At 47.4% G+C, this 27,396-nt stretch overlaps 1 protein-coding gene across 2 annotated transcripts in view; it reads right to left on the bottom strand.

The window, feature by feature from the left end:
* LOC126545969 (uncharacterized) overlaps positions 1–25,894 on the bottom strand; it is a 36,057-nt gene extending 10,163 nt beyond the window's left edge. Inside the window, exon 1 of one of the 2 annotated variants that reach the window (XM_050194019.2) lies at positions 25,793–25,894. In XM_050194019.2, coding sequence (XP_050049976.1) covers positions 25,793–25,810 — 18 coding nt within the window. In that variant the 5' untranslated portion in view covers positions 25,811–25,894. The remainder of the gene's footprint in view (positions 1–25,792) is intronic. The other variant, XM_055062077.2, reaches the window with a different exon arrangement.
* Between the last annotated feature and the right edge of the window lie 1,502 nt (positions 25,895–27,396).

Raw genomic sequence — 27,396 nt, 5'->3', positions numbered from 1 at the left:
ATATCGGGAGCGGAACCACGTCATCTTTGAGGTGTGCTTGTCGTGCTGCTTCATCGGATGCAGTGTTTCCAGGAATGTTACAATGCCCTGGTATCCACTGGAATGCCATTTCATGTTTCGCTTCGCTTGCCTTTGGGAGGTCTTTGAGTGTTTGGTATATTTTACTATCACTGACTGTTTTCGTTTTGTGCTGCAGTGTGATGTCAGTACCCCTTCCCAGGTCCGTGGCTGAGACAACAAGCGACGACAAATTGTTTGAGCAATCAAATATTATATTATTTTGGGTTAATCACTAATAAGAATATAGTCGCTTTTATCTTGATTTCCATGTTTTTCTTCTTGGTGTGTTCATTAGATGATGGAATGATTTAACATGGTGTTATACATCTTAACATTGCTCTTTGAAGAAAAATCCTGAGCTCTTTATTTAGAAGCAGGGGTCATATATTAGTAATCAGTATCCTGAGTGGTTCTTCATTGTCCACGCCTCCTCCTCCCCTTGCCCCTTTTTTACTTAATGCCCGCGAGTCCATTTACGATAAATAACGGGAAAAAAAGAAATACAGCTGACCCGTAGTTTGTGTAGTATGCGCCATAGATTACAGTATGAATTCTTACGTGCTCTTCGTATGTGCTTTTCTTGTTGTATATGTAAAGAAAACTTTCATTAGCACTCTTCTCTCTGTACGTCTTCTCCAGCCACCACATGTTCACTGCAGTAACTACCACGCCAAAATATTTTAATGGCACAGTTGGCAGAATTTTACCGTCGTCATGATATCAGGATGGCTATTTATCGTTGATGACGGATTATGATTACACAGCTCTGGCGCTGACTTTGATATTAAAAGTAAATAATGTTGCGACCTCAACACATAACTAATAGCTATTCTGAAATGAGCTTCTTAATAGTAGCTATTACGACATCATGATGATCATTTCTTGTTGCTGTCATCTCATTGTAGGCGCGACAAGGTCGCACAGCTTCGTCGCAGAGTGCAACATTATTATCAAAAGAAGAAAATCATCACACGTACGATGTGAGGTCTCTGGCAACATCCCGTCAGTTGCGCCGATTGGTTGTTTTCAAAAGTCCGCAAACTGACGACGGCACAGGGTCAAGTACTGCGCTAAACACAAGAATTTTCGACGCAGCTCCTCAAGCATACTTTATACGACCACTGTGCCACCTCCATCCCTCAACCACTCACTAGGTGCTGCCTGAGTAACTATGTCTTCAAACCATAGGTCCTCTCTCTATTGAACCCGATTTTTCATTCCGTGTACTCCTACAACAAGTCTCGATGACACGCATGTTTTATGCAGCGCTTTCATGTGTGATACGCTCTCATTCTTTCCATCTCAGCAGTAAGGCGCGCTTAGCCCTTCTCAGAATTGGTGTGCCGATGCGAGAGATCTGTTTCAGTTTCATCAACGCATACAAACATCTCTCTTATATAGGGGTACTGCTGCTTTACTACTGCAGACTAGACAGCTCTGCCTACCAGCCTGGCTTTCTCACTGACACGTCACGTGCAATATCAGCGCCATAACCTGGTGACATGACGGGCACACTGACTCACGGAAAAGGCGACTCGGTTTCCTGCTTCATAGTAATTCAGCACAGTAAAATCACAGGAGTACGTTCAAAGTCATATTGGGCCGACGCTGGTTGTTACCAAAGTCCAAGAATTTTGTTTCTCTTTAAGGGACGAGCGTTGAGTGTACCTAGAGTGGCAGAGAGCGCAGTTTTTGGCCCACTAAAGCGCCGGCGCTAACAGAAAAAGCGCGCGATCTCCTTTCTTCAAACACAAAGTTCACATGCACGGCTGTTAGACAAAGCACGCCTACAAAGGAGTACACATTTAATATTGCCACTCCTGCGTATCTGGTACACGAAGCATCATTGCATTGAACACTTTCAAAAATGCTTATTACTATATTACTTGTAATATAGTATGTATTACTATTGTACTACTGTACAATTACTACTACGGAACATAGTTAAGTAATGCCATAGTAATCGGTATATAAGGTGAAGTTGTAGGTTGGTAGTTAACAAAGAGACACACCGGCAATTTAAGTGGCCGATTTCCACTGGGCGAATGCAAGCTCGCGGGCTTGAGGACAAACCCCACACCCATAGAGACACATTTGTCGTCACGTGAAGATCGTCTATCGGTCACTCTTCATTTTCACTAAAACTGCAGCGACTCTGTAGCCATTCAAAGACGATGTAAGGTTCCTTCTGAACTTTTAATTGGTAGTATTCTTTTATGTTTGGGCCAAACTGTAATTGGGATCCGTGGCATAGTGCGCAGATTAGGGCCCTGAGGACTGCGGTGTAGCGGATGGATGGTGGGAACTTTATAGAAAATCCGGCAAAGTTTAATGACTCGGGCTCACATCTCCCATGAGGCGGCTTCGAGGCCTTGCCTCGTCGCTGCCTCTCAAGCCAGCTGGACTGCCCACTCTTGTGTCTTGAAGTTGGAGCTGCGCAGAGCGGCGGCCCACTTGGACGCACGAGCCTCCAGAGCTACTGCCATTTTAGCTGCTATGACAGGACACTCCCACAACACGTGCGAGAGCGTCGCTCTAGTTGCCTGATATAGCGTGCGAAGAGCACTCGAGTATTGCGCGGGTATAATGTGCCGCAATCGTACCGGAGTGGGGAACTTGTGTGTCTGCAGTTGTCGCCAGACGATTGCCTGGCGACGTTTCAGTTTGGGGTGAAGTGGGGCAATATCCGCCTGGCTAAATGGTAGTGCTTGGTGATGTCATTGTATCTGACTAAGCGTTCTTGCGTGTTTCGCACCAGGAGGTCCGAACAGTGGGTCATTTCTTGGGCAGAGCGGTGTGCTACCTCGTTCAAGTTAGGAGGGCCCTCGTTGGCGGGGGTGGCAACGTGCGCTGAGAGCCACATGATCGCGGTGCTGTCGAAGTGCTGTCGACCAGCTTTCCTTAGGATCTGGAGAGCTTCGGAGGAACTGCGCCCCCACGCGTAGTTACAAACTGAGGATTGTTAGTCACTAAGAAAAGAACTACCTCGTAGAGGGGGTCGGTAATCACAAGCGCAATCGCAACCTCTTCCACACTTTCTGGGTATTCCGTGCCGACACCACATGCGTGCGTAAGCCGAAATTTAACGTCTACGACTACCGCTGCGAACCGGTGTTCTTGTGTGAATTCTGCCTCGTCTACAAAGCGCGTAGTCCTCTTCGCACCAAAGGAGCGCAATAGTGCCTTGGCATGGGCCTAGCGTCGGCCCCCGTTATGTCCGGGTGCATGTTTCGAGGGGTAGGGGCGGCGATCAGCGTGTTGCTCATATCGGGTGGGATGGTCTATTTCTGACCATGTTGGACGTGGTAATTGAAGCCGAGTTGCTGCAGGACTATAGAACACATATTGTGCTCCTGCCCACCGTTTGAAAATGAAAGACATGACTTCTTCACAACGCTAAATCAAATAGAAAACTGTTCACCTTGAACAAACTCTCGAGACCGTGGCCTCGCATATCGCAACTACAAAATGCCGCAAAAGCACTGCTGCGATATTTGAAGGCTACCGGATTGAGCGACCGTCTGTGATCCGGACTGAGTGACCGTCAGTGTATATAGACAAGAAAACCTTCTCACGCTGGCGATATCCACAGTGGACTTTCTCTTGATCTCTTAATCTTTCTCTCTCCTTTCCCCTTCCCCTAGTGTACTGTAGCCAACCGGGCGCAGTTCTGCTTAACCTCCCTTCCTTTCATTTATCATTCTCTTTCTCTCCCCACCACCACCACCTGCATTATATTACAAAACGACTGAATATCTTTATGTCAATAATAATTACGTACAAGAAAAGAAACTGCATAATATATAGTTCTTATTGATTCAAGGCAAGGCCAACAGTACCGACACATCCATCTAAACTATGAACCACACACATCACCTCATCAAGACCGATTTCATTTTATTTTGCGGTAAGCGTCAAGTTTTAACTAGATTACTTACTTTCGCCGTCTTGGATACTCAATCTGCTTCTGATAACATCACAAGACATGCACTTTTCTGTTTTCTTTTTTTTTGTTTTTTTTTATGCCCACCTTTATTTAGAGCCTTCTCCTTTATCCCATTCCCAAAAGAATAACACGTAGGGGAAATGCGCTTGCTAATCACTCTGTCGTATTTTTTTTTATAAACAGCTTTCTGTCTCTCTCTCGCACGTCCATCGGGATAGTATGTGATCGCACTTCACCTGCTTGCAGGTGCGGTTCAAATGCGGTGCATAGGCTCAATATCTGTTCCCTCGGCAGCTGGTACCGTCTAAGAGACTTATCGACGATGTCGTCAAGCGCTAACCGACGACAAAGTACGCGGCAACTTGCGCGCTGGCCCTTCGCACAGGATTCCCGTCGAAGTCACAGAGGGCTATGAAAGCAGATATGAAATACAAATGCAGAAATAAGTATTGGCTAACGGCATTGCCAAATTTATGCCAGAAAACTTCACTACGTAGCATTCGTCGTATATCAGTGTTCATCGCTTCTCCTTCGCTTCTCCTCAGCTGATAAAACACGATGGTGTCTTGCGCCAAGTCAAGAGTTCATTTTGTAGGTTCAGGTGACCGCACTTTGACGGAGGGTAAGTACAGAAAGGCCCGTATACTGTAATTCTGGAGCCCGGTAATAAATTACAGGTTGTTGACGTCAAGGCCTGTTGCCCATAACCACGCTGTCTGTCATAGCCCATGTGGCACCTCATAGAAGTCAAGGCTAATCAGTCAACATCGCCACAATGATGAGCGCCAACGTTTTCATAATTTACCAGCTTCATGAAAACACACGCTCAAGTGCATGTCAGAACAATGCTCAGCACCACAGGCAAAGCACATAACGATTCCAATATTCGAGCTGGTTCCAGATCAAATCGGTCTAGGTCGTAGACCTTGCTACACTCGGGCACTTCCGTCACTGCACATGTAGCCGTCACTGCACATGTAGTAGGAAGCCATGGTGTACGTAGTGGTATCCAAGTTGCGGCACACATTTTGTAAACATGAGAATGTGGCCTCGCAGCACGAAGCGAACTGCGGCTCAACAGTGCGTTAAGGCTCCGCATGAATAAACATGTTGCACTACTTCTTCAGCCCATTTTCATGTCAATTCCAGGACGAAAGTCTATCCCGGCGATCTCCAATTACCCCTGACTTGCGCTAGCTGATTCCAAGTTGTGCCTGCAAATTTCCTGATTTCATCACCCCGCCTAATTTTCTGTCGTCCAAGACAGCGCTTCCTTTCTCTTAGCAGCCAGTTTGTAACTGTAATGGACCACCATTTATCTGCTCTAGGAATTGCGAGGCCTACCCACTCCACTTCTCCCTCGAGTATCAGCTTGAATATCGGCTGATAGCTTGAATAAACTCTTATATGAAACTATAACTCTTGCCCGGTCGTATTCGAACCTGAAGATAACTATGTCGCCATCAAATAGCTGTTGCTTTTACAAACGCCTGTTAATTCTCAATTGCAATAGCGTATGTACTACTTGCAGCACATATAGCGGAGAGTAAACTTTAAAGCACCTATTCATCGAATATGACAAAGTGTCCCTTTTGCACAGCGCTTTGTTTACCAGGTCCTAGTTTTTGGAGGTATTTATTGTTCTTCAACCTCTGGCTCAGGGCAGCATTTACGAAGAACTGTTTGTTTCACATCGGAATATGAGATACGGCCATGTGTGACTCTTGTGTATCATCAGAAGCTACTCAACACATTTGGTGTCTCTGTACCCGGTACTACGTCGAGAGTGAACCTGTTCTCACGGCATGAAACTCTAGACTCTAGACCACTTTCGGAAATGGAGATCCTTGGGCCATGGCCACGCCCGTCGATAGCACAGAGAGCAAAAAAAAATTGCGTTATTGCAGTACCTCAAGTCGACAGATCTCTGCGACCATTTATAGGCTCGGTGCGCACCTTGAAATATGAGTGAAACTCTGCTCTCTGAATCCCGTCTTTCTTTCTTCAGCATATGCCTTATCGCCAGTGTGTAGCAATGTGGACGTGCGTCTGTTTTCCCTGCCTTTCATCTCCTCTGTTTATCTCTGTGTCTTGTTCTTCAGGCGATCATCAGCAATTTAATTGGTCAAGCTTGATATAGACCCAACTGTCTAACCTACCGACATCCGCCACCTTACACCTGCAGGTGAGGAAGCGGCGCAGCCGATCGAGAGATGCCGACAGCGCGTCGAACGAACGATGTTCTGTGAGCAGTCTCGACTCTCACAACTTCGTTCCTGCTCTGAGCGGCAAGGCTGAAAGACCATCTCTAAAAATTTCGCATCGTTCAAATGCATAGGCAGTGAAGTCTGCCCATGTTTTCACAAACTGCACCATCTTAATTGCACCGGTAACTCCTCCGGAGAACTTGAGGCACCTGAACCTGCAGGCAATCTCAGTAAGGCTCGACACGCTGGTGCTGTAACGAAATAAAGCATATACGAGTCACCATCCGCAAGAATGTCGTAGCCATTGACGTTGAACACACTGCCACTCGGAGTGACCTGCACAATTTTACGGACCTCAGTGGGATCAAGGTCCACGCCCCCATCCCACCGAACAAACCATGATGACTGACGTAACCTGCAATGTTGACGTTGCCATTTCTTATGGCGACTTTCAGATACTGATGTTACTGGCCATAATGACGTCATCCAGGTCTCCTGCATGGAAAACTCGCGTTGCATAAAGGTTGTCTTCAGAGGTGACACTTTACCTTTCCGCATGAAGGTCGGACATTTTCGTCACTCTGTTGTTTACTCGAAGACCCCTTCAGTGCCGTAAATTCCAGAAAATTGGTCATGTGAGTGGAGTTTGCGAAAGCGCGGCGGTTTCCTCCTTGCGCAGAGCCACAATATGCAGTATCCTGCCGAGTAACTATTCTGAAATGTCACAACTGCCGTGGATCCCATGAAGCTTCTTCAAAAAACTGCCTATTAAAAAAATATAATGAATAATATTGGAACAGATTGTAACTTGGAACAGAGCGAGGCAGCTGACATCGTCAGAAAGCAATAACTACGCTCCGGTCCCCGACAGAAGCCTAAGAACACAGCCACCAACCCTGAACCATCACTGTTCTACTGCATCAGATCACCAGACCACTAATCAGATCGCCTGACTGCCAGCCACTATTGCCACCACCGCCGCCACCCAACTTGTTCAATTCTAAGAGAACAAACGACGCAGAGGCACGGAACGCAGCGATGCATGTGGCTTGTCCCGCACTGCTACAACTGCGGTCTCCTAGAGAACCGGCGCAAATTTAGCCACAGAATTTTGCATCTGGTACTGATGATTTTTTCTCAATCGTTTTCTCACACTGGTCATCTGTGAATCTCACGTACCAAGCCCCATCAAATTGTTTGCTTATGAATCACTCACGTCTTCAACATACGCAAAAAGAAGTAAAGTCATCGTTTGTGTTAAGAAAGAATTGACGTATTGTTGTAAAGTGACGTCAGCCGCAATCAGACTGCCTTGCAAGCGCTGACGGCACGTGCGTTTATCGTTTGATATCCTTGCCATGTTCTCCCTTTCCCCTTTCCCCTCTCTGTTTCGTATATATACGCTCCGAGACGGAAGCAATAAAGATTCATGCTCCAACCTTCGAACGGCGTGCTGTCGTATACAGTAAGACACGTCACGTGTGTTGTAACTATGTAACACGTATGTTTGTGGTTCAGTCTCACAAAGGTAAACAATACTGGTGTCCATGCATCAGGAAGTGCTTCTCCGTTCATAGCATCTTATTTTTCTCACTCGAGTGGGTTCGACCACAGCAGGTTAACTAACATAGCTACGACTCCTATCTCATGAATAATAATCGCTGACTCGCCATCATCCGCTTTGGGGAAGTGGGAAGACAAATACAAGGGGTACACATATTGCATCATTTGCTTCAGACCATGGGTTTTGCGTCTGAAGCAATAGCAACTCGATCGACTTACCTCCATTGCTCAACATACAGCATCTGCTTGGACTTGGCTTCTTACACTGGATAGGAAAGTTTTAGAATGATGGCTGCAGCCCCATCTCAATTTATTTTATCATAAAGGCCCTCAAATAAACCCGTTCTTCAGATGCCTCTGAACAAATTTATTAGCAAGCTTGTCGGCTTCTTATCGCGAAGACGTGTAAAAACGGATTGAATCAATCAGTAGAGTACGCTATATCGCAAGCAATGGAAGCTTCAACACACTCGTTTCAGATAGCAACAAGCCGTTAAGAACTTGATGATGAACTCAAGCTGCTTCGCGCCATACTTCAAATTGAAAGGAGATCCAGAGAAAGTCAGTCCTCAACCTTAGGCTAGCGAGGCGCATGCATAATAAATGCAGTCTGTTGTGGAGAGCATGCAGTCTCTCTACAACAACGTTACCCTTTCTGTGCACTGGCCTTCAATCAAAGCCGTCGATTATAGACGCCGACGAATTTTGTGTGTATGCAGCTGGTGCGATAGTTACTAACGATGCGGCTCTACACAATGTTCCTAAAGTACGAGATACAAATACACCCATGGTTTTCTTTGTGCAGGAGCTTGAAGCGGCTTTGGTTACCTGTAGAAGGTTGTCGTATGCCGGGTGCCGACGGGATAACGTACGCCACCTTATGCCACTTTGGCCACGAATGAATTAATTTCTGGGGTTTTACGCGCCAAAGCCACGATCTGGTTATGAGGCACGCCATAGTAGAGTAGTCCGGATTGATTTCGACCACCAGGTGATCTTTATTGAGCCCCTAATGCATGGGACACGGGCGTTTTTGCATTTCGCCCCCATCGAAAACCTGCCGCAGCGGCCGGGATTTGCTCCCGCGACCTGGTGCTTAGCAGCGCACTTATCAACGTCACGGCCCCTGCTTGCTGTCTTTTGCGACGCCAGCTGCAGCTCCAGGCCCATACTTACCTTACGCAAGTACGTTTACTCGCTAGACGGTGTTCGGGAACGCGCCGCCACTCGTGATAGCGATAAGCACCGTAATTGGATTATCGCCATTCCTTATGGTCAACGGTGAACGGCACTGGTGAAATATTTTCTTTTAGTGTACAGGCAGTGTATTCAACCTATGAAGTGCTCTTACTTGGGGTCCATCGACGGCGACGCAAAAGGCCTAAAATAACAGCATCCAATATTTCGCAGAATTCCTCTTCTCAATTTTCTCCTCTTGTGCAAAGAGCGCAGGTCTTCTTTCGCACCGCTGCAGTGTCGCGAAACTTCAAGATATGTCGAGAAGAGTGGCCGCCAAAGTTTTCTCATACGCTCGGAAAACGATGTAAGCAAAAACGTCCATGGAGTTTCGCAAAGAGTGCAACAGGGAAATCACGAAAGAAGATTTGAACGATTACACTACGGGCAGTGCCTTGCTTTTTAAGGCCCAAGCGAGCGGCGCGAGGACAAAATGGCAGTTACGCCTGCATGCGAAACATTCAAAGTGGCCGCGAGGTTTAGCGTTGCGCTGTAACTCCCCCAACGGTGTTCTAACAATACGCAGGGGCTACTAGGCGCGAAGCAGCACGCAAGACAACTGCTGCTGGGCAGTAGAAAGAGCGCCTTGGCAGAAACCAGCTGTGTTTCAACGCTTGCACAATGATTAGCGCGGAATGGGCGCATTATAGTCGCCACACATCGATGGTGCACGAGGTGAGACCGAAGGAACACCAACGCCATGTAAAAGGTTTAGATATATATAGCTTGACGTTTACTATATAGTCGTTCCGCTCAGACCAGCGTATGCACCACGGCGTGGCGTGCACAGAGATCTTTAGTTCGAACGCTAATGCGGGTGCGCGCGCCGCTCATGCAAGCCAAGGAACCCAGAACGCTGCCCAGGCTCCGATGGAATCGGCTGCATGCAGAACGTGACGGTGCGCCCACATCGCTTCGTCGTTTTTTTCAGCCAAACATACTGCGCGGCTCTGGAGACCTTCTACCCTTCCCCGCGCGGGCTGGGCACACGCTGTCGACACCAGGACAGCACGAAGGTAGCGTCAGTGACTGCACGAACGCGCCTTGAGTGGCTATATGTACGATGGCACAATAAAAGTATACAGGATTAAATAGTGGCAACAAGCTAAGACATGTTCTACTGCGGAAATAATCAGAGACGACTCTGCACATTACAAGCTGTTTGTCATGGTGCTTTCAACTCATAGTGAAAAAGTTCGCACAATGTAGATTCGCAAGAGACGCATCAAAATGACAAGGAAGTCGGCACAGAAGTCTGATATCTCTCAGAATTAGGGAATTCACGTTGAATTTCTCTCCATACACTAAAAGATTGATTATTTCCTATTTTCTTTCCTATTTTTCCTATCTTCTTCTCTTCTCGTTTCATTCCCCCCTCTGACAGCATTAGGCAGGCTTTGGGCCCCTCTCGGTGGCAGTTGTCAGCTTCCTCCCTCCCTGTTTCCTTTGTGTGTTTGTATGTTTCCATAACTAATAATAATAAAAATAAAACGTTGATAATTGCAAAGCCTTGCGAAAAATTTCATTGCAGCTGCAAACTGTGTCTGTCTCACCTTCAGTAGTAGCTTTTTTTTTTTTCATTCTGACAGCCATAGTTCAACACTATACTGAGTGAAGCCGCATGTATACTGGACTTTTGTCACATTTATTATATAGTGAGACGCACACCTTGGCACTGGACGCAACAGCGCAATCCTGTTGTGTCGTCTTGCCTTCCGTTTTTATAGGGAGTAGTGACCGTCGTGCTTATATACTTTGAATATACTTATCAAATAAAGCTTTCTTATGACGTATTGTATCTACACGACAAAAGTTAGTTTTGAAATGTTGTCTACCCTAGGTAGAAGAAACTAAAATAGAAGTAATAAATAACAAAAATGATTTTCTTAGCTAGTGAAGGAAGACTACTGCTTAATGTTGGTTATAATATATGTATATATATATATATATATATATATATAACTGCTCCAAGGACATCTTTTCTAAAGCACCACGCGCAGCGTACTGAACAACAAGTAACTCACACGACTTATCATTATTATTTTTTATATGAAAACACACATACAATACACAGAGAGGAAAAGAGGCAAGGAGTATGTTGGCAATTGCCTTCGAGAGGGGCCCAAAGCCTGGCTACTCTTTCAAAAGGACGGGACAAAATTCCGCGTTTTACGTGCCAAAACCACGATATGACTATGAGGCACGCCGTAGTGGGGGACTCTGGCTTAATTTCGACCACCTGGGGCTCTTTAACATGCACTAATGTGGGGCGCACGGGCGCTTTTGCATTTCACCCCCATGGAAATGCTGTCGCCGCGACCAGGATTACATCCCGCGCTGTCGTGCTTAGCAGCGCAACTCCAAAGCAATTAAGCCACCACGGCAAGAAGCGGACAGACAAAGATCTTGAAGATCAGCAGAAGGGAAGTAAAGCAGAAAGAAACAGCAAGATGACAGACCACAAAGACGAAACTAAAGAAAGACATATAGTGATCAAGTAAACAACGTCCTAAATAATAACACCCTTATTTAACAGTGGTTGCTATCGTTGTCGTAAGCACCATTGCCAGGTTGCACCCAAATGACCGCTACACTTACAACAAAGTTCGCAGCATGAAATTTTTGTTATAGGATAAAAGATGGCTGATTGTGCCAAAGGTAACGCTGTGTATGTGCACAATGCTGGTATGCTCGGTATATAAGCATCAATGCATTGTACAGATGTAAACTCCTTTCAGACTGCGTTTCAATAATCGCATGCCACAAGCCTTCCACACAGCCCTCTTTCCAAGCACGCTAACATTCACAGCCACTTTTTTTTATAAACTTACCAACGTTATATGAAAATTTGATTTCACTTTGTATACGAAAGGTAAGTTCGTGAGGAATTCCTTACAACCAAATTCAAGGCTGTATTGTCTTGCGTCAACGAAAGCCAATCAATGCAAACTAACATATCTTTCGACGCACTAGCAACTCGGCAGTTTCAAATACGTCACAAATCAGTTATGCGCGTTTACGCACCTTTTTTGATGCACCTTTCCTTTGCACCTTTCACGTCCCCGCTTTGTCTCGTTGTCTTAAATTACTTTAGTCACACCTCTCTGACGTGACTTTTCTGTGCTGACGATTGTTTTAATCCTACTGAGCGAACGTAATAAATGAAGAACTGTTCTGACAGTTCCTGATGACTGCTATTAAACAGCCATGTTGTCCATCCTTTTTCCTTTACGCATTTTCTGTTAAAACTTTCTGCTAACACATTTTCAGTTACCACGAACTTTTTAGTTAGGTATACCCGTCTGCTATTCTTCAGTTTGTGTCTTGTACGTGTGTTTGTTTCATTAACTACGGTTGTCACCTGATTATTAAAACTTCTTTGGCGCAACCTTTTGTATCCTTTTTGCAACCCTCCTTATATGCTTTGCATGAAAATTCTACCGAATTGGTAGTTAATTTTCTATTTGCCTTTGTTTCAGTTGCATACAAATAGTCTGCAGCGCATCTATCGGTGTTATTGATTGTTGGCCTGATTTGATGGACATTTTTTTTCGGTCATGTGCCATCTGAAAGGGGTTGAGCGACTGTTCGCCCCTCCCCCACCACTCTTTTTTTTATAACATGTGTGCATTACTTTAAAGGAAGCTGTAGCTCAGGAGCTCGTATGCACATTCACGTGAATGGAGAAATCATCTTTCTCGGAGACCACATCTCCAAATTTGATTACATTTGTTGCATCTAAAAGTAAAAGTTAAAATCGAGTGACTGTAGGAAGCAGGTTTCTTCTTCATGCCGTCAGCTTTTTAGAAAAGTTTACGAAAATTGCAAAATATAAGAATGCTCAACTATCAAGTTTGCAACCATTTAACAGTGCAATGAAAAACGATATCAATATTATTTAAGCTGCACCCAATGATCAAAAGCGGGCAAAATTGCCACACCACTCAGAAATGTGCCACTAATTTGTGAGCCGGACCTTCGTAAAATCCGTGCAAACATTGTAACCATTTCACGTAAGTCACACATTCATATGTAAAATTTCTCCGCTTTAGCTGTTCTAACAAATGCAGTTGACATAACTGCGATATCAGGTATTCTTGCAGAGTTACCGATTTCTAAACATCACGCTTCAATATTTTTATATTTACCAATTTTATGTAACACTTGATTGGTCCTAAATCACAAACCTTTACCTATAGTCCCTAGAATTTAACTTTCTGTCTAACAAATGCAACAAATTTCATTCAAATCGGTGCGGTAGTTTTCTCATAAAAGCATTTTTGCGTCGCGCATTTCTGTTACCGGCGCTTCCAGATGAATGTCGCACCCTGGCGTGTGTGTGCGTGTGTGTGTTTGTAATTTTGACGTTGCGACCGGGGTCCGGCGTTCATTAAGAGTGAAGAAGAAGGCCGGACCCCGACCGAAACGACAAAATTCAACGTTTGTTTTTGCTTTTTAACGTACGTGTGCACTTCTTTCAATTTATCAAACACTGGATCCGAAGAACTACGTCCCCTCTCTCTCTCTCTCTCTCTCTCTCTCTATATATATATATATATATATATATATATATATATATATGTGTGTGTGTGTGTGTGTGTGTGTGTGTGTGTGTGTGTGTGTGTGTGTGTGTGTGTTCAAAGAGCCGAGATAGACACAACACCCTTTCCTTGGGCAAGCTGTTCTCCCGCTTCCTCATCCTCCAACCGGGCCCTTAAAAAGCGGCTAGCCGCAATGCGAACAAAAATTACTGAGCACTCTGAGGAGCTCTGCCGATCCAACTGGGGACACATTTGCGATAGTATGGCTGGTAATCCGTCCTCCAAGCGCAGTTGGCAACTCCTCCGTCACTTAATTGACCCCACGCAATTAAAACAGCCACGCAACAACACGTCACACGCCTTATACACAAGACCGACCTTTCTCCCTACGCACTCATCGACATACTTAGGAACACACATACAACTCCCGGTACCTCAAACCCTCTGCACCCCTATGCAGGCACCCCGAATGTCCTGGGCATGCCTGGGCAAGCTTTTGGAGCATGTCGCACTCGCCCGACTCACCCAACACATGGCAGAGCAAGACCTCTACCCGGACAGCATGGTGGGCTTCCGTCCCCGCCTGTCGGCACAGGACGCCATGCTCCAGCTCACACAGGATATTTTCGACCCCCTCATATCGGGCCACACAAAAGCTGTCCTCGCCTTGGGTCTCTCCAAGGCCTTTGATCGCCTTGACCATCGAGCGATAATGGCGGCGCTCTCCCCCTTGAACATAGGTGAACGTATGTACACCTATATTCAAGCATTCCTTATTAACCGCACAGCCGAAATTCACTTCGGTCCCCACACATCCCGCTCATACACCCTTAGTGGGATTGGCATCCCCCAGGGATCTGTCATCTGCCCTTTTCTCTTCAATGTCACTCTCATTCCCCTTGCCCGCAAACTACAAACCATCCCTCACCTTCGGCACACACTCTATGCTGATGATATCACTCTATGGACCACCCATGGCAGTGATAGAGACATAGAGAATACTCTGCAGTCGGCAGCTACCCTCGTCCAAACACATGCGCGGAGTATCGGACTCTCATGCTCTCCGGAGAAGTCGGAGCTCCTCATACTCCGCCCCACAACCCGAAACTGCCCCACCACCTCTATAACCGGGACACTGGAAAACCGGTACATCCCTGAGGTACACACTCTCCGGGTACTGGGCCTCCACATCCAAAATAACGGGAAAAACACTCTCACCATCCACAAACTCCAGCGGACGGCGGTGTCGATATCCCACCTAATCCGCCTAGTTTCTGCACACCACCGGGGTATGAAGGAGCATGACCTATGTCGTCTCATTCATGCCTTCGTCCTCAGCCGCTTTCTCTTTTTCTCTTCACGCTCCCCTACCTTAAACTCCAGGCCAGAGAAATCTCCACCCTGAATGCCATGATCCGAACAGCATTTAAGACAGCACTAAACCTACCCCTAAATACCTCCACCGAAAAACTCCTCCAGCTAGGCCTACATAATATGATAGGTGAACTTATTGAGGCCCACCGACAGACACAGTATATACGTCTCGCGAGAACCACCACCGGCAGACACATCCTACACACCCTCGGTATCAGGATACCAGCCACGGATCCCACACAGCTCCAGGTCCCCCACCACATTCACCGCGAACTTCTTATTAAACCTCTCCCTAAAAACATGCACCCCACCTACCACGAACCCCGCCGCAGAGCTCGCGCACGGGTGCTCCACCAACACTATGGCACGGAACCGGATGCTGTGTGGGTGGCTGCCGCATGCACAGGTGAGGACGCGGTTGTTGCCATCACGAACCCCTCCCTACAACCGATTACCACCATTCACATATAACTGCCACTTCGGAGGAGGCTGAAGAGGCCGTCACTGCCCTAGCTATTACGCGCACGGAGGCCCGGTATATATTATCGGACTCTAAAACTGCGATACTAAATTTTGCTCGCGGGAGAGTTCACGTCCCTGCTTTTCGCATACTGAACTCCCTCGCTGCACACCCGCCCCGCCACATGGAGATCATATGGGTGCCTGCCCACTCTGGGAATCCTGGAAACGAGGCTGCCAATGCTTTAGCCCGAGGTTCTCTCAACCGGGCACCGGCGGCCTCCGATTCAGGGTTCTCACGGGAGCGCATGCATTCATTCAGTGAACTGACGCAAGCCAGCAAAGCCGAGCGTCGGCTCTACCCCCACCCCATCCCTCCCTCGACAATTGTCACCAGACACTTCGGAGGCGGCTCCAAACATGCACCTTACCCTCCCCTTACATACGCTCGCGCTATCACCACGTCCACACCGACCCCTCCTGTACCCTCTGCTACCACCCAAAAGCCACTCTCGAGCACATCCTTTTCCTCTGACCGGCGGGTCCTCCTCCGCGGGGCCTGGAGCACCTTAATACTTGGGAGGCTTGGGAGACCCTACTGCGCTCCGAGGACCCGGCCAAGCAAGCCATCGCCACAGGCCGGGCTGCCAGTGTCATGAGCCTCCGGGACATGAACGTTTGAGTGCAGTGGGGCCGTGCGGGGGCCCGAGGACCTGCGTGTCCGCAACTCCCCTGTGTACTATAAAGTTATCACCACCACCACCTCCGAGCCTCAACGTTGCGGCTGGTTTGCTCCTGTAGGAAAATCATATGATGTCACGTTACGCCTATCGACGGATGCAGTTTTAAATGCATGACACATGCACAGCAAAGTTATTTCGCTTTCTGTTGTCTATGCGAGAGTCAAAAGGCGTGGAGCGTACTCGCCAAGTGTTCTCTCCCAGTCGCTTGGTAATAACGATAGGTCCTTTGTACTTCGTGCCGTTTGTTTGAAGAGGACGGTGTACCTCATTGTACTCACACCTCGTCACCTATATTGCATTGTGGTGCCGCTGGATGGTGGCGTCGATCGTAATACCGTTTTTGCGCATGTTGCGTATGAGCAATCCTGCGCGCCTGCATTCGGATATTGCGACAAAGTGCCTCTTCTGCCACGGAACGTCCAACCTTTATGGGTGTGTCCAAGCCGAATGTAGCGCTCAGTTACGGTAGTTTTCCGCACACGATCTCGTGTAGGGAAGTTCCTGTAGAGCTCTGTAGAACTGTGTTCACTGCGTGCGCAGCCGCTCGGAGATGGTCTTCCTAATGAGCTTTACCTCGTTGGCGATTTTTGATATACGGTACGAGTCGAGCTTGTATAGTCTGGTTCGACCTTTCCGTCAGACCATTCGCTAGGGGATGGTAGGCAGATGCGAAGTGATGCGCAACTGCAGCTTCTTGTAGGTAAGTGAGGAGCTCGCGATTGCGGAAGGTGGTCGACCGGTCGGAGATCAATTTTTTTTGGAAGACCATGTCTCCATTCGAAGCGGTCCCACTGGAATCTTATGACCTAATTGGCGGCAAGAGAACGCATGGCAGCGACCTCTACGAACTTGGACAACTAATCCACAACGACCATAATATAGCGATTAATGCTGCCGACATTGGAAGAGGCCCGATGTGATCTATCCCCAGCACGTAGAAAGCCGTCTAGGGAGGCGAAATGGGTATAATAAATCCATGTTGACCTCCAGGACGCCGTTTGTATTGTTGACACACCTCACAGCTGGCGACGTCAGAACGTACATTATTTTCCATTCTCGGCCACCAAAATCGCTCTTGTGCCTTGTTTAAAGGTTGCTCGATAGCCGACATGGCCTCTTTCGGAGTTGTCGTGGATGGCATGCAAAATGCTTGGTCGTAAAAGACCAGTAATCATCGGAAGGTGGCGTTCGTCTCCCTTATTGGCTCAGTGGTGACGATCGATACAACGTATCATCACGTAAAACAAACTTGGCATTGTGTCAGTATCCGTAATATAGTCTATACACGAAACCAAACCTTTGTTGGCGCGTTGGGCCTTTGTCAGGTCATGTTCAGAAAGCATGATACACCTTTCTCGGCTCCGCGGGGAGGCCTCCTCGATTGGGTTTTGTGATAAGCGTCCGCAAGCTGATTTTGAGCTCCAGCACGGTGACACACGTCGTATGTGTAGTCCTGTAGCTGAACAATCCATTGGGCAAACTTGTGTTTGAGGTACTGCTGTCGGAACATCCATGCAATCACGCAATTATCTGTTACCACCATGAATTGTCGGCCAAACAACTAACGACGGAACTTCTCATCCACGTCCCAAACTACAGCCAAACACACCAGTTCGTTCGAATAGTATGACGCTCCGCGTCTGAGAGTTCACGATTAGCGTAAGCGACAACGTGTGCACGCCCAGTTCTGTCACGCGTAAGCAAAACTGCCCACATGCCAATCTGACTCGCATCAATATATACTTCTGTCGCCCAATTTTCATTAAAGTTGCACAGCACAGGACTATGCGTCAGCTAGTGTTTAATGGTTCGGAAGGCTTTGTCCTGTGAAGATCCCCATTGAAATTGAGCTCTTTACTTTAACAAGTTCGTGAGTGGACTTGCAGTTGATGCAAAGTTCGGGACGAACTTGCGTAAGTACGGCGCCATCCCGAGGAATACTTGGAACTGTTTAGTACAGGTTGGTGCAGGATATTTGGCGACAGCGTCTATGCGTTCAGGTAGGGGTCGTACGCCGTCACGAGAGACCTTATAGCCCAGATAAGATGCTGTAGTCAATCCGAACTGACATTTCTAGCGGTTAAGTTGAAACCCCGCGTTGTGCAACCTCTGTAGTATTTTGTTAAGGTTTCCCAGATTTTTTTTTCAGTTTTGCCGATAACTAGAATGTCGTAGACGTACACAACCTAGGCGTGTTCTATCAGTGCACCCAACATGATGTTCATTGCGCGCTGGAATTTACTTGGGGCAGTTCGCAGCCCGAAAGGCATTCGGTTAAGTTCGTACAAGCCAGATGGAGCCCGGAAGGCAGTCTTAAAGTTATACTCTTCAGCAGCGTGTATCTGCCAATACCCCGCTTTCAAATATAGAGACGAAAAGGACCGGGCATTCCGTACGGCATCAATGGCATCGTCAATGCGTGGCAGTGGTTATGAGGCTGGTATGGTGTGTTTGATCAACTATGGGTAGTCGACACAGAATAGGAGATTCCAGTGGTTTTCACTGACTAGGGCGACAGGTGCAGCCCAAGGACAAGAAGATGGCCGGATGAGATTAGCGGCCAGCATTTCTTGCACCTGTTGGTCAATTACAGTCCGCTATCGCTCGGCGTACCTTCGCAGTAGTATGGACACTGGCGGATGATTGTCGGTTGGAATATTGTGTTCTAGCACATTAGTGCCAGGTAGCTCCGCAGTAGATTAGCGAAGAGCGACTCGTGCCTTTCGAGTATAGCGGAGAGTGTAGGTAGCGTTGTCAGCTCACCCTGTGAAGCCTGGGCTGAAGGCGTACTCGGAGCCATGGAACGGAGGCTGACGCTACTTCCTTCCACAGTGAGCCGCACTTCTCCTGAAAGAAGGTAGTCGGCCCCTAAAACCAAGTCTGCAGGCAAGTCTTCGAAGACGGGCACTGAATCCAAGAACTTCGTGCTGGCTCCGGTTTGGAGCTGGACATTCAGGGCACCGACCAGTAGTACGTCACCACCGAGGCCCCGTAGGGGAGCCTCAGTGGAAGGCTGGAGAGTTTCTGGGGCGTGGCGTTGAAGCAACGCCGTACGCCGTCCTGCAGTATCGACAAGCGCCGCAAGTTCTCCGATGCCGTCGACGCGGACCATGAGTGTTGGAAGTGGGCGTGTTTGATATTGCATGGATGGAGTTGGACTTGGGGGCAGTCCTTATATCCATGGCCAGACCAGCCACACGCAAAGCAGCCGCGTCTCAGTGTAGCCGTCTCCTGTGACAAGCGGCGACTAGAAGTGCCCTGCAACTCGACCACCCGGCGTAAGAAAGTGGAGATGTCAGCCTGGTGTGTGTGCAGGGACCAGACCGCCGCGTGCGTCGAGTCGTATCCCACCGACCACCAACTGCCTGGCTACCGGGGTAGATCATGGTATGTCGCAAGCATTCATAGGGAGAGCTTGTCGTAAATGTAGGTTGCAATATCCTCCGTTGAGCCTAATTGCGTTGACCGCATCGTCATGAAACGCGCGTCAGAAGCGCTCGAAAGCTATGTAAACGCGGCCGTCAAGGCCGCACTCCAAGTCGGCCATTTCCTATATGCACTGCTTTGAAATCGATGCCATGCTTGGGCGGATCCTCGCAGACGGCCTTCGGCAACATATTCTTTAGTAATCTCTGGCCAGGAGTGCTTAGCGCAACCGAATTGATGATGGTGAATCATGCGGTCGGGTCATCTTTAAAACCATGAAAACATGGAATTTCGTTCTCAAACAGCGAATCCGAATCCCAATGTTTTGAGCTGTAAAAGCTGAAATGGCGATGCTGCAGTCCTGCCGCGGAGCTGTCGTGGAGGCTTGGACGCCGTCCGTGGACGGCACTGGCGGCGAGTCCGAGAGTACACGTCATCGTCGGAGTGCCATGCACGCAGGGCTGTTGAGGCCTTCGACGGGGTAGGGTTTTAGCGACTGCGTCATTGTAAGAGACAAGACAGACACAACACCTGTTCCTTGAGGATGATGATGATGATGACGTTGATTTGTTTGGCGCATACCCATTCACGGAGATTGGCCAAAAGTCGGGCAGATTTTACACAGGGGCAAGCTGTTCTATTTCCCCCACTTCGTCATCCTCCACCCAGCCTCTGAGCCAACGGCCCACTCTTCATTGCAATATATATATATATACGAAGATTCTTATCATTGGATGCGAGGGTTATTGCGCAGAAAGCATAGGCGCACGCATGAACGCAAGAAACATCTAGTCTGGGGGTGGCATTTCGCGAGAAAACGTGCACCTACACGTTTTACGCTGTATTATGCGAGCTTTCGTTATTTTGTTGTACTTTAAAACTCGACGATAAGCTGTTTCTCACGTTTGGTTCTTCTTCCGGCTCGTGCTATGCAACACAACATTGCATAGGTAAGCGACGGGGCAGATGTACAACTCATCTATGTACTTAGCTAACGTAAGAAAATGGATTTAAACATTTCTTTCATAACTCGCAATATCTATTGATATAATGTATATATGCTTTTACAGATTACGCACGAATCAAATGTGAATTTTTATTCGCTTTTGTAACGATTTTCAAGAATCTAAAATAAGTTGCCCTCCTTTTCGTGTTGCTGATGCGATGTTACCATGCTCAAAGCAGAGATCACACTGAGATGAGCTGTGACAAATTATTGTGATCAAAGCTAGAGCCTCCTTAGCTCCTCACCTGACTTCAACCCCCCTCCCGCCCTCCTCAGCTTACTCTCTGTTCCTAATGAAGAGTTCCTGTAGGTTTTGCACCCGAAAGCTATAGAACATTCAAGTTAAGTCATTGAATGCAATGTGTACAGTAACTCGGGCTTCGTTTCATGCTCACCGAAATCGTGCTCCATTATCATTTTGGTAATATGGCATAAAAGAAACCAACCATTGTGATAACAAACAGAACGCCATGGTGTTTGAGTCACCGCTGTGGATAATCAAGCACCAGCCCTTCAGTACACCTAACGTGTGGCTGTAAGGAGGCACTATATACGCACAAGCAGTTTAGTGAACGGAGATGAGGGTTGGTTACAGCGCTGTCACACCCACGGCTCGCATAATATAGAAGCGTTTAATTCTTCTCTTTATTCGCGTTGTGATCTTAAGCGCTGGGAGTTCGAAAGTAATGTGGACAAATGAAACAAAACAAAACAAAAACTATACCTGGCGTCGTCAGGAGGGCGATGGCGATGCAACAAAGGCTTGGAGTAATATGAAAGAGATGCTGTTTATTCACATCTCTGTGTTTCCTCCGGGTATGCATTCTTTCTAAAGGCGCGAAAAGTTGGCAACACACAAAGAACACAACAAACACAAGCGCGTCGTGTTCTTTGTGTGGTGTCTGCTTTGCGTGCCGTTAAATAAACCGCCGCTACTTGCCAAACAAGAAAGTCATTTCCAGACCGTTTGCAGAAGTTATATATATATATATATATGTACACGATGGCAGGTTATAAACTTTGTGGACTCCCTTTTCACAGCGGTGGCAACAGCTTCGCCAAAGATAACGCACCGCAAGAAATCGCACCTACTGTCTCGAAAAGTGTTCTACAAACCTCGCATTGACATATTCAGTGTTACAAAAATAACCGGACAGCTAAAGAAAGGTTCATATCAGTGACAATTTTTGGCTGTGTCGCGTCGTCATCCAGGTCACGACGTAATTAGCTGGCGCGCTTAACGATACGTACGCCACGGACGCAGCACTTGTTTAAAAGTTTTCCTTCTCCAGAACGCCGGCGAAGGAGAAATATTCAAGCCTGTGCTTAGGGCCGTCAAAACATTGTACGATTTTTAGGTTAATGAATAATGCTACATGCGCGGTGGCTCCTATCTGCGAAAAGGCTCAACACATGAGCGAGGAAAGAAGGACGTATGTGGGAAGCCGAGAGGGGCTTCTACATTTCTGTGAAAGGTATTCGAGACTAAGAGTGAAATCCTAGGAAACGGTAAGGAATTACAACTGCGGAACATCAAAAATCATAACCTCCAGATAGAAAGCACGAAGTGACGTGGTCCCGTAACGGCCTGGGGCTTTGGTGCGGAGGCATTTCCTGGAAGTAAGAGCCGCAGCCGGGCGTCCGCATCCGCGTACGTGCCCGGCAAAGGCAGCAGGTTATTTCGGAAGAACGGAAAGAGAGCACCCACTGTGAGGGCGTGGGCTTGGACGCTCTCGGCAATTTTCCTCAAAGCTCTGCAAAGAATCGCAATCGCGGCTCTTGAAACAAAGCGCACGAAGCGGGATCGCGTCTCCTTTGGTGGCGGAGAAAACCGCCGGTCGCACGGACGGGAGAGCGGTGGTTCCTTGTCGTTGAAGCACCAGAATGTGCTCGCCACGACCGTGGTCACGCGTCGCACCGTTTGATGCGTGTTTTTGCGCCAGACTATTAAAAGATGTCGAGTAGGAACTTCAGCAGACCCGTGCATGACGCTGACGTCATAAAGACCTATATTCGTTAAAAGAGTGTTCATAGCTCTTTTCTCGTATCTGATAAATGACTCAGCGAAGCTGAGCCACATTATGATCACTTCTGCTGCTAGAGTAGCCGAGTAAAACTACGCTCCTTCGACCAACAGGCTTTTCAAAACACCGGACCACGCGGTAGCTGCAGCGGCTGTGGTCACCTCTCATATACGGCTCAATGGATGAACAAATGTAGGCAAGGTTTTTGTGCTGGCTTGATGTGAAAGAGAATGCATGACCTGACGGCAATAAAAAAAAAAAAATATTGTCGAAATACGTTGCTGCCTCTTAGACGACAAACCTATGATGAGCGAGTCATCTCGTGGCGTCACTTCGAAATACACGGCGCAATCGCAGTACAGACGAGCGCACTGTCAGCGTTTAAACTTATGTAACTTGCCCCATCAGCCGGAGTGATGACACAATGTTGTCTTCCTCGCATCTTAAGGAAGGACTTCTTTGTCGTCTGAGCGTTGCGCAACTGTTCCACGCGGCTTGCTGCTCACTCATAATTCAATGCGTACCATAACGTGCCCAAGGCACAAGAAGAACGGCAGATAATGGCAGATCCGATACATATGCAAGTGGCAGCAAGTAAGCGCAAAAGCTGTGAGAGTTCCATTATAAACCAGGGCCTGTGTTCACAAATCATTTCCTGCACTGTAAACCATTCCTTAGGAAAAGTTATCAGCCACTATAGTAACACCACATGCACTGTTAGCGAATGTGGTCGGCCAATAAGAAACACCTTTTACGAAAGGAAAGCTTAGTAAATTCCATCCTAGATTTCAGAGCATTTCGCACTGTCACATAAAAAAATATAATGTGTTCCTGGTATTTGTACGTAATATGCGATAATTATTCAAACATATACGCCAATAAAGTCGGTTTTATACTCAATCAGATAAATTTATCGCCTGGCTAGCAACAGTTCAGCAGCTAAAAATATATATATATTTTATTTAGTGAGATCTAAGAGCTCTGGGTTAATAGAGTTAAAGCCAAACCTTTTGAACGTGATCGGTGAAGTAGCTACGCATGAAGCTAGTTTAGTCACTGCCAAGGAGATATTTCATCGGTCCTTTTTCTGAAGCACGTTGTAATAACGTGGAATAACGATCCATTCCTAACAGAGGTGCTAGGTAAGAGGCAGGCAAATATTGCTGTTGTGGTTGAGACGGCAACTAAGAAGACTTGCCTCCTGGCGATTTCGCAGTTTGTGGCCTAAATTCGTAGGGTATTAGGCCAGTAGAACAATGAATGGTCTTCGCAAAATGGTCGGTCTACATCCTGATAACAAACAAAAGCTGTCAGAGGTGCACGAGCAGATGATTAACTTACGCCTGAACTGTTGCAGAATGCAATGCTCGCGATGGCAGCCGGGTTAATGAAGTGGCTGATGACTGAAAGATGAAATAAAAGTCACGATAAGCCTTCTAATTAAACGCTTCAGGCTGCGAAATCGCATGCTATTGTTATGCCTTGCGAACCGTTTAATTTCCGAGCGTTGTCGCACGTTCATAAACGGGAAAAGCTTACTCCCGTTGTCAGCGTCCATGCAGCCTCTACCTTCTTGTAACATTAAGGAAGCGCAACAAGCAAGTTTTGAGAAAAGAAGGTGACTCTCCGTCATATATAGAAAGTGCACATTTTGGCATGATGCCAAAGTTGCTGTCTAGGTGTTTAATTTAAAATACATGGGGCGGCATGTTCTATTGAAACATCTTGCCTCACGAAGTTGCCATCGAAGCGACATACTGGCCCCTCGCTCTTTCTGCGCTCTAAGAATGATTTCATCAGCTTCTCCTCTATATATCCATCTAATGTGGAATAGGCCCAAATGACAGCCGTGCTCTTCCGAGCAATATAATCTATACTTCTCTCTAAATGGCTTGTCCTTCATCGTGTATTACAAGAGCCACACCGAGGACTTCAGTATTAGTTCAGTTCAGACTTCAGTTCAGTATTATTTTGTTCCAAGTAATATAGTTTTTCTCGCATTGTGTAGGTAAGTTAAACGGGCTAAAGTTCGGACATGTTAACTTTAAAACAAAAGAAGAAGAATTAAGACCGTCCATGTCCAGCAGTTTCTAGATGTCAGAGTTAGCCCTAAAAGGCAGCGAAAGGTGACGCAAGACTTAATTAAATGATGCCCATTAAACATAGACGGATTGAGTCATTACACTAGGGTGTTCGTCAGTGCCCTTAGACACGCGGTTGCTGTAACTGCAGTAGTCGCGAAGGTTAGCTTGAAAATTACCTCTGCTTTCCTGTACAAATAAGTATATACGACACGCTTTTATTATTTGCCCTTACCATCAAGGCTGACTGCACAGCTATGCCTGCCACCCATATCTCTTCCAGTGGGAATACAAGAGCAACTTGTCACCACTTGTATGTCCACTTGAGGAAACAGGGGGCCAAATTCACAAACTTTTTCTATCGTATACGTTCTCTCTGCCATTAAGCAACCGCCGTCTTTACCGCACCTCCATGTCATGAATAGCTATAGCATCTGCTCTAGCGACAATTTCTAGTTTAAGAATTCTTTTGTGAATACACGCCCAATTTCATACTGCAAACAAACATTCCACCGCATAACTCTTGTGAGCATAGCTGATATAAATCTATTTCAGCCTTCCCAAGCGCATAAAAGCGCAGCATGTCATTCAAATCAACTATGTAGCCGATTATAGCAATGTGGTTTTCGTAGCACAATAGAGGAGAACTATATACGAAATGAAATTGTTACGTTTTCATCAAGGTGTCGCAACAGATCGATCAGTAAATGCATTTGCGTGAACTTGGGGCGAGGTTTCCCTGAATTACAAAGCGTGTACAATGCTCCTTATCTTGCAACATCGGAGCGAGTAAAGGAGCAACTATCAAAGTATTTTTCTGTAAAATTGAACGCCAAAGCACATCTGAGCAAACCACATCAACTGCCCTTTGACCCCCTGTAAGACGTAGCGCGAACACGTCTTACAGTTGCAGCAACATGAACACTTGCAGCGCTGTGAAGACTGAAACGACGGGACAACGGGCTCTTACCGTTCCTGGTTGCATTCACGTGCCGTTGCTACTGTACGCAAACTGCATTCCCCATGCTGCCAATTTTTTTCACTCCGTTGAAAGCGGCAACTAATCGCCACTGGAATCGCATGCACGGCTGGGGCAGTAGCAAGGCGCCTGCTGCTCCACGCTTACCTTGATTTGAGACGTCATGTCGTCTCGCAGACGGCGCTCTGTCCCCACCTACGCTGTACGAAATCCAGAATGGCAAGAAACCGCGCGTGCGTTTGCAAAGGGCCATTTATAGCTTTCTCTGGGCAGTGCGGGGGCTCGCTGCCCCCTTGCCGCCGGAGCCACCGGTGAGGGAGGGAGTGTACCAGAACGGAATCGGGAAGGGCGGCCTCCTCCGCACTGGACCAGGAAAGAGGGTCGCCGTCGGCTACCGTCCAGCGAAAGCCTTTCCTCTCGCGCGGCCCTTCACACGTCATCCGCGAACAACCCTGCAATAGTCTCGCTCCGCGTTCCGCGTGTTCCTGTTTTCTCTTCCTCACGGGAGCCGTATACATACACAGTACGCGATTCTGTTTATGTCTTCGGCTCGATGCACAGTTACCAGTTATAGAAAAACCGGCCGCCCCCCTCCTATACCGACCTTCGCACCGGCGAGAGACGAATAGCTGCTTGGAGGAAGATCGCAGTGCTCTAGGCCGGCATGCATGCATATCCTCCAGCCAGCCGTGTTTTGTTTCTGGCGCCGATCCGGCCACCGCCGCCGGTGGTGGTTCCCTTTCATCCTCGCGCGCGCGCTCGCGTCGTTTGCCGCGCGCGACCTTAACCGGCAGCGGCGGCGTTTGCGTGGTGCTTCTTTGAGAAGAACCAAGTGCGTGGACTATTTTTAGGACGGCCACTCTGGACGTCTACAGTGCGCGTAGCTGACGGAACGCGAGGTGCTTGTCCGCGTTGCCTGAATCGAGCCGCTAGCTCTCCATGGGGAGCAGCTGGCCACTTCGGGAGCCAACCGTTACGGACCGCTCTCTCTACACCTTAGCCGCCCGCACGTCTCGCCGGACCTCTCACGGCTCGCCAAGCGAAGACGCTGAGGTCGTGTTGTTTTTGCGCGCCTCCTTCCAGTGTTTTCCGCGGCAGGAGCAAAAAAATTCGCCATTGAGAAAACTCAAGTTCAGCGCAGCGAACAGGTGGCCAATAACAACGCTGCAGTTGCGAGCGTGATCGTTTACCTTTTCTTAGAATTGGTACAACAAAAACAAAAACGAAACAAAGAAAACGAGATGTTAAAAATACATTCCAGGCTATGTTATTTTCAGGCTGCATGTACTTCCTCCTGTCTACGACGTTGTTAGACTAACCCCTATTGTGAGCCATACTTCATGAGCTGCTTTTGGAATACGTTTTCCTTCTGTTTCTGTACTGAGAAAAAGTCACTGTTGCTTGGGAGACAGCATTCATCCGTTCCTGACCATTTGAGAAGCATGAGTCATATCAAGATAACTTCTCAATGTGTATTTACTTGCGTTTCTTTACTGTGAATCAAATATAAGCACATGGTGCAGCTTGGCAGGGCTCCCGGATGTAATCTGAGGCAGCACTCTAAAGTACTTTGATAGACGGATTATCGGAAGGCACCCATTTTCTGACAACGCCATCCGGCCTCGTCCCAAAGAACAAGCAAAGCGTGCCAGGTAATTGATGCCATTTTCGGCATCCGTTCTATTCGCTATATTTAGTTAATCGGGGGGAAATCAGCGAACACCCCGGAGCCACGCCTTGACGTTTCAGCA

The sequence above is a fragment of the Dermacentor andersoni genome, chromosome 1, assembly GCF_023375885.2.
Source record: "Dermacentor andersoni chromosome 1, qqDerAnde1_hic_scaffold, whole genome shotgun sequence".
Classification (NCBI taxonomy): Eukaryota; Metazoa; Arthropoda; class Arachnida; order Ixodida; family Ixodidae; genus Dermacentor; species Dermacentor andersoni.
The sequence above is the reverse complement of the archived record's forward strand: the minus strand, read 5'-3'. Positions and strand labels throughout refer to the sequence as shown.